Here is an 11714-nt window from a genome sequence, read left to right as displayed (position 1 = left end):
GGCCAATGAGCTGCCGGGAATCTGAGATTCCCGGCACCGGCGGTTGACTCATTCTGTATACCACCAACAGAATACTAACCTGCAAAGCTTGATTCAGGGAGCCTCTCTAAGCTTCTGGCAACGGGATTTATACCCAGGAGTCACCTGATAAATCTTACTTGCCCATTGGAGGCAACTGTCATTGGAGCCCAGACTTTGAACACTAAATGCTGACTAACCCTAAGGGGATATCTGACATGAAAGTCTAACGAACACCAAATCAGAGGTTTTCCCACCTCAAACAAGGACATCCTTGCTTGATCTGACTCAGCTATTTTATTTTTTGTTTGTGCAGATCGTGGTGTGAAAACTTCCCCTTCATTAGAAAAGTATTGTCCTTCCCTTGCTTGCAGGGTCGATGTATTCATATTGTTAACTCAATTTAAATGCCTACAGTTGCTTGGAGTGAGGTTTAGGTTGTTATTAACAGTATCGGGGGACTGGGAAGAATGGTGGCAATTATTACTGAGTAGAGCTTTATCATCTGAGCCCTAAAAAGGAGGGATCCTCTGAAGTCAGTGCTTAGAAAACTCATCTTTCATGTTTACAAAGTAAACTCCTCTCTCTCCCTCTCCCTATCCCTGCCCCCTTCCCGTGTAGCTCTGGCTGCCCACTAATTAGCAATCCACCTGCCTCAGCATCCCAAGTGCTAGGATTAGAGATGTGCTACACCATGGCTGGTTTTCAAAATCATTTTTGCATTCAAAGATGTGATTTAAGATGTTGCAGGTAAATTCTTGTAAAGTTTTAGGCCAGGGAAAGAATGATACCTGACATCTACAGTCTAAAAAGTAAAGGAGGACACCAGGAAGCTAAAGCCTGCTTCCTGCACTCCAAGCAAGTGAAGTAGGTTCACAGGTCCCAAGTTTTCTACAAAACATTAATTGAACAGATTGATGTTGGAATTGTCTAACAATTCCAGCTGTTAGAGAGCTGGAAACTTAGATGGTCATGGACAAGAAAATGAATATTAATTTTTTCATCTGTCCTATGTCAAATCACCCTTCGACTCTGAGATCTCTTCATCTTTGAGTATGAAGCCGTCTCTTTACACACAAAGCAAACAAGATATTGCTGTCTGAACTCCAGAGAGATATGATAGTTTATGTGAGATCAAGAATTGCTTTTGAAGAAAAGTTATTCCGAAGATGTGGGATGTGTGTTATGTTTTTCTGAATTGAAAAGTTACTCAGCTATCCAGGAGGGGAGAAAGTGCAAGGGAAACCTTAGGAAAGATTAGGCTAATAAGTGCCTCAAAGGTCTATGACACAATCAGATTCAAATACAAAGCGAGTCCGTATGAGCCTGTCTTACAGCACAAGTCTGCTTTACTGCTTGCATCTGTGTTCTCCAATTGGAAGGCACAAACCAACTGTCTGTGCATGTAGGCCAGTGGGGTAGTGGGACAAAAGTCAACCCATGGGCAGCTGGTTTTGTTACTCTCCAGATATTGATTCAGAAGTGAATAATGCAGTCCCTTTTAGAACTCATTTGGTGTGTGTGACAAAAGGGAAAGTCAAATTTCTAGCTTCTGTAAAGTTCCCCAGTTCTGGGGGTTGGGGGGAGGTGCAGTCAGAGGGAAAAATGGCCTGGAGTCTTCCTCCCCACACTAACGTTTCTCCTGTGATATTACACAATGGTATCCATTGTGATGCAAATTCAAATTTGGAGCCAGAAGCAAATCTGTAACCTCATGTTACATCTGTTACATGAGGTCACCTTGCCATTGTTACTTAACAGTCTTGTGCCTAAGATTCGTTGCTTTATGATTAAGCTTTTGGCTGTTAACACACCTTTGTAAATAACTTCATTAAATAGTTACTGTGGCTCTGGCCAATTACTTGTATTACAAGCGGCTAATTTCATGAACACAATCTACCCACCTTCACTGACCCAACTCTAGTATATGATAATCTGGTTCAGAATGTTTCATCACCTATGATAACACATTCAGACCAAGAAAGAAGTGTATTAGAGAATATAGCTTATAGAATTGCATTTCTATCAGATATCCGAGAGCAGTTGTAAAACTGAATCAAGAAAAGACAATACTTCAGACAGCACCTGGCTGTATATGATGCTATAGATATAGATATTAGGCAACACATTTACAAATGAGTAGCAAAAGAAATGGGGCGACTAAGGACAGTTTTAGGACATGGTGCTTCTCTGGTACTGGAATAAGCCTTTCTGGTTCTCACTGGATGGAGTGTTGCTACCACAGGACCACAATACCTGGCAAAACGCAACTTAAGCAATGAGTGGTTTATTTTGGCTCTCAGTCTCAGAAGTTTTAGTCCATGCTGGAGAGGAAAGCACAGTATAGCTCACAGTGGTGGCAATGTACACATTGTTGGCAATGTACATTGCTATGGCAGGCTCAACACATCTCAGTAGACCAGGAAGAAAAGAAAAGCAGGAACTTGAAGCCAGGTTAATGGCTTTCACAAACCCATCACTAGCTGCTTGCATCTGCAGGCTGGAATGCACTTTCTGAAATTACACAGCCTCTCAAACAGCCTTGTAATGTTTGAGAACATGAGTACGTGAGCTTGCAGAGGACATTTAAAAGTCAAACCAGAACTTTTGTACTTGACTTCCAAAAGCTCATGGCTGTCTCACAATGTACAATGCATTTAATCCAACATCAGAGAGCCTAAAGCTTTTGTATGCTTCAGTATCCTTAAATCCAAACTCTACTGGGACTGGAGATGATGTTTAGCTATAAACTACTATCTACTTCCAGCATACAACAGTATAAGGTAAGCATTGTTCCCAAAGGGGAGACATACAAAACAGACAAAAAAGGAAAAGATTGAACCAAAGCAAGGTCCTAAGTTCTATGTCCAGTAGGCTATGCCTAGGGCTCTGTGATATAAAGCCCAGCAGACTTAGGCACCACACTCATAGCCCTGCTACCTGTAGCACACATGGCCTATTTTAGAAGCTGTCTTCTTTGGTGGCTTGAAAGTTTCATCAGCAGGTACTTCACATTCCTGTATCCCCAAAACAGTATGTCCTCCATTGTAACTGTAAGGACTACTGCTTGCGTGATTTTGACTAATTTAAGGACTCTCTCCCTCTCTTTCTTGCTCTCTCTCCCTCTCTCTCTCTCTCTCTCTCACTCTCTCTCTCTCTCTCTCTCTCTCTCTCTCTCTCTCTCTCTCTTAGAGATTTTTATGCAGGCTTATTTTGCTTATCCTATCCTTAAAACCCATCCATTTTTTTTTAGCCTGTCAAAATGTCCTTTCTTTTTTAAATACAGTGGAGGAAGGAACAGAAGTATAAAGGAAGGAATATAGAAAGGGTCGACTAGCACTACAGGTCATTTGTAAAGCCATATAGAAACCTACTGTGTAGAAGCTTCTTACAATAAAACATATAGAAAGGGAATGTAAATGGAGTTCCAAGTAAGAGGAAGCTGATTCCCCAACTAATTAACTTACACTACCAAGTAAAGCCTCGGGTTCCAGGAATGAGTTACATCTTGTTAGGCCAAAGGGACCCCATAAAAAAGTCCAAACATCACAGGCTGTCGTCAAGCCTATTAGTTGCACCCCACAACCTGCTAGTAAGACTTTATTGCTGAAAACAACACTTGCTTATGTCATTGAAATGGACAGGTTGAGCTGGTGCCTGACTCAAAGGCTCACCCCTCTCGGTTGGCATGCATGGCACTGGAAGTTATCCTATATGTTACTAGAGGCAAAAGGTTATCATCAGTATCATCTAGCTACAAACCCTGGGACTTAGTGAAGATACATGGATGTAACAGTAGCACAATACCAACCACTTTTAAAATTGGATTTAAGGCCCACTCCATGAGATGGAATCTACATCTGACCCTGCTAAACTGGCCAAGAACTTGAGACTAGATAATTCATGGGACAAAGGAAAAAACTTATTACTATTACTGTACATAATTCAAGAGCCTAGGATAAAACCTACTATTATTAGTCTACTAAAGGAACTTATCAATAAAATGATTCATAATGGCATTTGCTCATCAGCAAAGCTTCCTCCTTTCAGTAGATGGGAACTAACACAGAGACTAATGAATGGACAGTGTTGAGAGACTTTGGAACACTCAGATCTAGGTGGGATGTCTATGCCCAAGCCCTCCTCTCACAGCCAGGAATCTATGCAGAAGAGGTAGAAAAATTTCGAGAGATGGAGTGATGGACAGCTCCAAGAGACCAGTGTTTTCCAGACACAACAGGATTGATGCACATACAAACTCAGAGACTGCGGCACGCACAGGACCTGCACAAGGTTCCAGCACTGAGAGGAGAAACTGGACATGAGGTTCTATCCCTGACTAAGAAGCTATCTGCAGTTGATAGCTACTGGCAAAATGAAAACAAGTCCATAGTATTTGTAAAACAGGGTACTATGGCCCATCCTAGCTGTTTCAGGATGTGTACCAACTACTCCAGAGATTTGTGTCCACTGGACTCCCATGGACTGGAAAGTAGGACCAGTCCACTCCTCTGCTCGTCCCTCTATCACTATGTTACTCACCTAACAGATGCTCAGAAGATGAATAGCTGGGGATTGTAAAGAGGACATGTAAGCAGTGATATCAACACCAGTGTACACTTAATGTTCTATTAACATGCATCAATTAAACATTAATTGCTCCCGTGTTAAGAGCTGACCAATAATGACCTTGGTCTATCATGTACTTTCTATTGTGCCTTTTCAAACATTGCAAGGAATTCATTGGCGCCAGCATTTTAAAACAGTTATATTGGAAACATTCTTCCAAGGTAATTGTTGTCTACATGTCGAAGCCAATTACTGTGGCCCCTCCTTGGCTATCTCCCCAGAGTCTACTTGAACTCTGTCTCTTCATATTTTGTCATCACTGATGGCTTCTAGACCTGTGTCCTGCCAGGATAACTGCTGAACTTCATAATCCTGCAGCCATGCTTTGTCTTAGTGCGCTGAACTCTGAGCCTCTGTTTTCTCATCTTGACAGAGGCAGCTCCTCCCATCAGATCACTCTGGTGATCAGTAATACACATCCTGCAGAAGGCCTGACACCATAGTTTGTTCTTAACAATCACTAGTCTGCCACGCCTTGCTCTAAGCAACCCTACACAGCTCTAGTGAACCCAAACACTGGGTCTCACTATTTTTGTGATTAAAAAAAAAAAAATATTCTCATGACCAGGAACCTTCCATGCTAGCCCTTTATGTGTTAAACCATGGTGTTACATATACACTAGTTGTGTAGGAAATGAACAGCTATAGAAGTATGTTCCAAAGAAGATGTCACAAAGAGAATGCTTGCAGCATGCATTTAATAATCTTATGTGTTCACTAACATGTATTAATTACACATATGGGCTGAGGTCAGTGTGAGTTATTGTGATATTTGAACATATTCATACAGTGAGCTCTGATCCAATCCACATTTTGTCCTCACCCTGAACAATCTCTACCCCACACTGAGGTGGGACATGTGACACTTGTTTTTCTGTGTCGGGCTGATCTCTGCACTATAGACCTCTTTACTCTATACTCTAAAGGATTTTTGTCTTACTACAAAATATAAATCGCATGAATTAGGAATTTTACTCTATACATGCAAAACCTCACTGTAGAGGTGTTCACGCCTCCCACAAAAGAGGCATGCGATCCACACAAGTCCTTACACACATCTACACACATACAGTGCCTGGGAAATCTGACTGGTGTGTGTGTAAATGTTTCAAACCTATTTTATATTTGTATGAACATGAGTTTTAAACTTCACTGTTACTGTATGTGTGCATGCATACATTTCAAACCTATCATCATACCTGTGTGTGCACAAGTGTTTTGATATACAGATTCCATGGAGGTTTTAATTTGAGTAAAATGTATTGCTGATAATAATCATAGATGTTTAGAAACTGCTGAATAACACTGCATATTTTTTTATGAACAGCCCTGTCACATGTGCCTAGTGTGAACATTATGACTGGTATGACATCTACATGGCTCCATGGTGCAGCATCCTGCTATGGTTTGGGTGCAGTGTTTCCTGAGAGTTCAAGCCAAGCCTGACCCCAGCATAGTAGGATAAGGTACTGGAGCATCAATGAATGGAACTTACTGAAAGGTTGTTCGGTCAATGTGGGTGAGCAAGGTGGGCTTGAGGTGAGAAGAACCGTTAGATCTCACAAGAATATGTTGTTGCAGGTGACAGGAATGCTCCTCCCTGCTCTTTGTCAGGGAGCTGTCTTTTTTATCATTTCCCAATGACACCATCTACCAGCACTCTCTTGAGCACTCAGCCTCCGAAACTGATAGCCAAGTAAATTTATTTTTTTATAAATCAACAGCTTCAGGATTTTGTTACAGTATTGAAGGACTGACTAAAACACATGTTTTAGACTAAAAATTTCAGACTCGCTCAACATGGTGGTATATACCTATAATCCTAGTAGCACAAGTGGCTGAGGCAGAAGAATTGTAGTTCAAGACCAGCCTGGACTACTTAGTAAGAAACACACACACACACACTCACACTCACACACACGTGTGCTTTGGAGACTGCAGCTCCATTCTAAAGCATTGTATGCACTACTGAATCACAGGGATCCAGGACAGGGCAGACACAAACCTGCATGCTTGAATCACATGGATATGGATAGTATTACTGTGTTTAGAATGACCCAAGGTCTTGTATGCTACAGCAGGGCTTAGTATTCATTCTTGGTAAGTTCATGGACATTGGCTATTCTATCATGTATTGTTATAAAAGATCATATTATTTGTATCAGAACCAATAGTAACAGTAATGTAATATTTTCTATTGTCTTCTCTCACTTATGAGCGCAAAATTAGACACACAATGAAAATATCATTACACAACTTTTTAAGTCTAAAAAGGTTTTATTTAACCGACATAACCATATCCAATAAAATCCAGCTTCAGAAAAAAATTAGTTGCTTGCTAATTAGTGGAAAATCGTATCTTAAAAAAACCCAATAAATCCAACCAACTATTGTAGAGTTTGATGCAAATTTCAGTCCAGGGCCTCTTCCTTTGGCTCATGCCCTTTCATAAACTCTTGTAGAAGTCACACCTTTCATGATACATTCCTAGACACAGGAACAAAATTGACATAGTCAATCATAGAGATAACAGCATGGATTTAATTTTTTTATTTCTCGGTCTTGGAAAGGAAATGATATTCAACAACAACAAAAAACCCCATGTGTTCTAGAATCTTATCTTATATCGCACATCCGTTCCCAAGTATAATAGGTTAGGGTAATACAAAGACCAGGAAGATGCAGGTCCTCCTCCCAGGGAGCTGGAAAATCTCCATGGTGAGTACCATGAACAGAAATACAGAATACAGTCCCATGAAGATGTTGTACTAGGTAGCCTGTGATGCCAGAGAGGAGGCAGGGACTGCTTCCTAGGGGGAAATCATACGTGGGTGAAGCTTGAGGTGTGAGGGGGTGAAGCCTGAGTGTATGAGGGGTGGAGCCTGAGGCATGAGGGGGTGGAGCCTGACTGACTGCATGAGGCGGTGGAGGTGCAGCTCAGAGGGGTAGAGCACATTAGGCAAGTATGAGAACCAGCATTCAACCCTCAGCTCCAAATAAACAAATACTACAAATGAACCTTTTGTTCTACACAGCAGGTCCGTTTTCTAGAGTACAGTAATGGTCCTGAGGCCTGGATAGTAGAGTCTACAGCTAAGTATGCACATAACTCACCACCACCAGCTTGTCACCGTCTCGTTTTCTCTTTATGGTGGTCGACTTTCCATCCCACTTCTGCACCTGTACCAGGGCCCCACCATCTAGGGTTATGATGCTCTGTGGGCACAGTGAAAAGATTGCAATAGCACATGAAGGTCAAGACTGGAAACACAGAATCTGCCTTCAAAGGACTATTCTGAGGACCTTAGTAATTCTACAGGACAAGAACATAGTCCAGCAAGAAAATAAAAAGAAAAACATGTCTTTTTAAAAAATGTAGAACTCATATATATGTATATCTACTTATATATTCTAATTGAAATAGAAAATAAAACTACGTCTTGAAAAAATGGATAGACTGAAAGAAATTAAATGACGAAATGTATGTTGGCACGGTGATAATACGATGAGTTATTCTTTCAGCCTCCCTTTTATAAACTTCCTTTAATGTTTTACTGCTCTAATTTACTTCACATACACTATTGTATAACTCATAAAACATGCTAATCATTGTTAACCTCGGGACAACTTAGTAACAAGAGGAAACGCGTCCTCTGCGCGCTGATGGAGATGGGTTAGGTCTAGGAGCTCCGAGGCCGTCAGTCTACCAAGGGAAGCTTCCTTGTCCTGAAATCGCTTCTTGCAGGCTGTGGAATTAGAAGCCGGGCCCCCTCACTCTGCTCCAGATCCTTGTTCCTCACCTTCACTTTCCTGTCATCTGCGGTGATTTCATCGAATTCCACCCCCAGTTTGAAGGAGATCTCCGTGTTTTTAAAAGTACTCTCTGACCGGATGGTGACTGAATCCCCATTTACACTGATGATCATGTTGGGCTTGGCCATACCGGCGACTTTCCTGGTGGCAAAGCCCACTCCTGTAGGAGAAGAAGAAAGCACATTAAGCTTACATTTTTGTGTGCTCCATGAAGAAGACACCAGGGTGCTGGAGGCTCCTTTGAAACAGACTTCGAAGCTAAGCATGTTGTGATAATCACTGAAGATATTCTCTCAACCTCACCATCCATCCAGATTTATTGTTAGCGTGTCTTTTGACTGCTAAATACAATCCCTTAGGAAAGTCGTTCTTAATTTCAACAAGAATGTATAAAGAGATTAATTCTTCATAGTTTGATGTCTATGTGTTTAATATCTGTCAGTATATTTATAATATATTTATTATAATATGCTAATAATATATGTGTATGTATACAATCTCTATTTTCTATTTGTGATTGTGTGATTGAGACAGTTTGACCATTATATTCTTTCTTAATTATTAAAAGATATATGTATATATATATGTCAAAGACCAGGCCTGATATAGAGTTATTGTGTTAAAACGTCATCTATTTTGAGTGAACAAAAATCACATTTCACAATAATTGTTGCCAAGTTTAGTCTTCTAGACTTCTTTCCCATATTATTCCCTCGTGAAATGAAGATATTTGATTAATTTCTCTAAAGTGAACATTGTTTTTCTTTTTTCACATATCATGTCATTTTAGAATGGCAATAGCATTCTCAACAGTAAGGAAAATTAAAGGGTATTCAGTAAGTATCTTTTGAACTCAAGAAATCAGAATTTCATTGTGTAGAATAGTTTGGAAACTAACGCTCTGCATCTCGGTCACTCAAGTTGTGAGCTTTGTTTGCTTAGATGAAGAAAAGGCTTCCCTGTGGAGGATGAACAACTTCCAGTCTTAGTTGCTTTCTCTGGATATGTTACACAGAATCCTCCTGTCGTGGGTGTGCTGACTCTAACACAAATGCTTAAATAAAGGCCATGTATTTGACGACAGGTGACCAAAGGCTAGGACTAAGGATGAACTGAGAGAGAACCACAGCACAAGATAGCTGATGCAGAGGGTGAGACTTGGTTCTCTGTCTAAACAGTAACCACTGTGAGGAAATGGTGTATCTCTGCCTTGAGTCATCACTCTGCCACAAAACACAGAAGTCGGTACAACCAATCAGCGCAGGAAAGGGATGCAGCAATGGAAAATGATTCCAGAGAGACCATGCTGGGGACAAATGACACACAGTTTCACTTGTGTCTTCATTTTTATTTGACTGCAGAAGCCAACACCTGACCACTCTGCCTTAATTACAGTTGCCAGTTCCATTCAGGAAATATCTTACTGCCTTTAATCATGGGTGTCTCACAAATGAAATAGTGTTATTATAATTTAGATTATGAATGTTACCAGTACAAAATGTTTCAGTCAAGAGCTAAAAGCGGCTCAAACCCTGTCGTTTCTGGTTCAGTGCATAGTAACTACCACAGTGAACAGTAAATAGTCCATGGGTTAAGAGGTCAGTCATGCTGAAATTCCTGATATTCTTCTTATCTGCAAACAAGACAACAACATTGACAGACAACCAAAAGTTCCCACTGTATAACTGAGAGAAGGTCAAGCCTTTGGAGGTTTGGGGGATGCTGTCCTACTGGAGATGTGCTGTAATATGGGAAGGTTAGGAGAGAAGGGGCTCAGCGCAGAAGCTCCCTGATAAAGTGCATCTGGCTGATGGCCCTGTATACTGCCAGTGCTGCTCAGTGACCACTCACAAAGCAGCCTGTGGCAGTGCTGACAGACCCTAAACCACTCCGAGCCTCTGTTACTGGAAGGGCACAGCTACATGTGCTTCACCTGCCTTGATTTCCTTTTGAATTTCTCACAAGTCTATGACATCACATCTCATTCTAAACCAATGAATGTTTAAGTCCTTGAAGAAAAAAATCCCCGGAAGCCAAGCTTTTGTCTACTGTAAAATAATCACACATCCTCATGCCTTGACATTGAGACGGAAAAAAATTTGCTAAAATATATTTTCCAACATGATTTTTTTCTAAGATGCGCAACATCATGCCTTCAGTTTTAAGTAAAATTTACCCTCATGCTTTTTTAAAAAAAATTTTTTTCTTTTTAAGTTGTTGCAAATTTTTTCATGTAAAAGGAGATGTTGAAAACAGGCAAAGAGCCAAATAAACCCCAGAGGCACCAACTTAGCGATGAAGGCGACATCATGTTCTACAGACAGTAAAAGATTTTCTTTTAGACTCTTCCCTGCTGGTTCACCTGGAGGGAGCACGAGGTTGAAGCTTTGATTGAGAAAACTTCTTGGACAGTCTTTTTCTTGTAGCTTCTACACCATCCATGCAGACAGCAGCGTTTCCTCCCACACAGCTCCCTCCCGGGCTGAAAGCCAGCTACAAGCCCTGTCCCCAGCCGGGCACCCGTCACCCACAGACAAGCCCTGTCTCCAGGCAGGAGCCTGGTCCCCCACAGCACTCACCCACTTCCTTCATGTAATCATCAAAGTTTTCACTGGAGACGAGTTTCCAGGTTCCCACAAAGGCATCACACATTTTGTAATCCTTCGAGGAGTTGCCTGCCAGGTGAGAAAAGACGGGAAGGTGCTGTGAGCCTCCTGAGTCCAGATACCTTGCTTTTAAAGATGCCCCGACCATGTGACTGTAGGAGTGACCAATGGGGGATGACCCCAGATCATTTCCTTCATGACCAGACCCTGTGTTTTTTCCCTCTGAGTCATGTTTTTAATAGAAATTTCTCAACTTTGGTTCTCCCTGGCAATGATCACTGGACTTAGAGTACAAATTATTTTTAACCATGAATAGTGTTTTAAACGTCCCTGTTTTGAATGTTAAAAGCTAATGCACTGAACTTCCCCATTATTCCATATGGATTTACCTCATTGTGAAGGAACCAATCACCTTGGGACACACTTTGACCTTCTTATCTTGAGTTTTATTTTATTAATACTCTGCACAGCCCTGGTAATCCTGGAACTCATTACCTAGACCAGGCTGTTCTCTTACTCACAGAGATCTTCCTACCCTGATTCTGAATGCTGTCTATAGTGGCCTAGATTTATAATTTCAAATATTTAATATATTTAAATGCATTCTGATCATTGCTCAGGAATGAGTACACAGATTTATTTAAATTA

At 41.0% G+C, this 11714-nt stretch overlaps 1 protein-coding gene across 1 annotated transcript; it reads right to left on the bottom strand.

The window, feature by feature from the left end:
- Nucleotides 1–6904: 6904 nt before the first annotated feature.
- Nucleotides 6905–11201, bottom strand: LOC114620430 (fatty acid-binding protein, adipocyte). The gene is made up of 4 exons (XM_028766506.1): nucleotides 11040–11201; nucleotides 8448–8620; nucleotides 7762–7863; nucleotides 6905–7134 (listed from the first exon to the last, which is right to left on the bottom strand). The coding sequence occupies exons 1-4, from the start codon at nucleotides 11110–11112 to the stop codon at nucleotides 7084–7086; spliced, it is 399 nt and encodes a 132-aa protein (XP_028622339.1). The 5' UTR covers nucleotides 11113–11201; the 3' UTR covers nucleotides 6905–7083.
- Nucleotides 11202–11714: the final 513 nt, after the last annotated feature.

The sequence above is a fragment of the Grammomys surdaster genome, unplaced genomic scaffold, assembly GCF_004785775.1.
Source record: "Grammomys surdaster isolate TR1022 unplaced genomic scaffold, NIH_TR_1.0 63, whole genome shotgun sequence".
NCBI classification, from domain to species: Eukaryota; Metazoa; Chordata; class Mammalia; order Rodentia; family Muridae; genus Grammomys; species Grammomys surdaster.
This window is presented reverse-complemented; position numbering and strand designations above follow the sequence as displayed.

Excerpts from the sequence above, each read along its gene's own strand:
- LOC114620430 (XM_028766506.1), bottom strand. The coding sequence starts at position 11,112 with ATGTGTGATGCCTTTGTGGGAACCTGGAAACTCGTCTCCAGTGAAAAC. Across the intron at positions 8,621-11,039 it reads TGATTACATGAAGGAAGTGG|GAGTGGGCTTTGCCACCAGG; the intron begins GTGAGTGCTGTG and ends CTTCTCCTACAG. Across the intron at positions 7,864-8,447 it reads CAGATGACAGGAAAGTGAAG|AGCATCATAACCCTAGATGG; the intron begins GTGAGGAACAAG and ends CTGTGCCCACAG.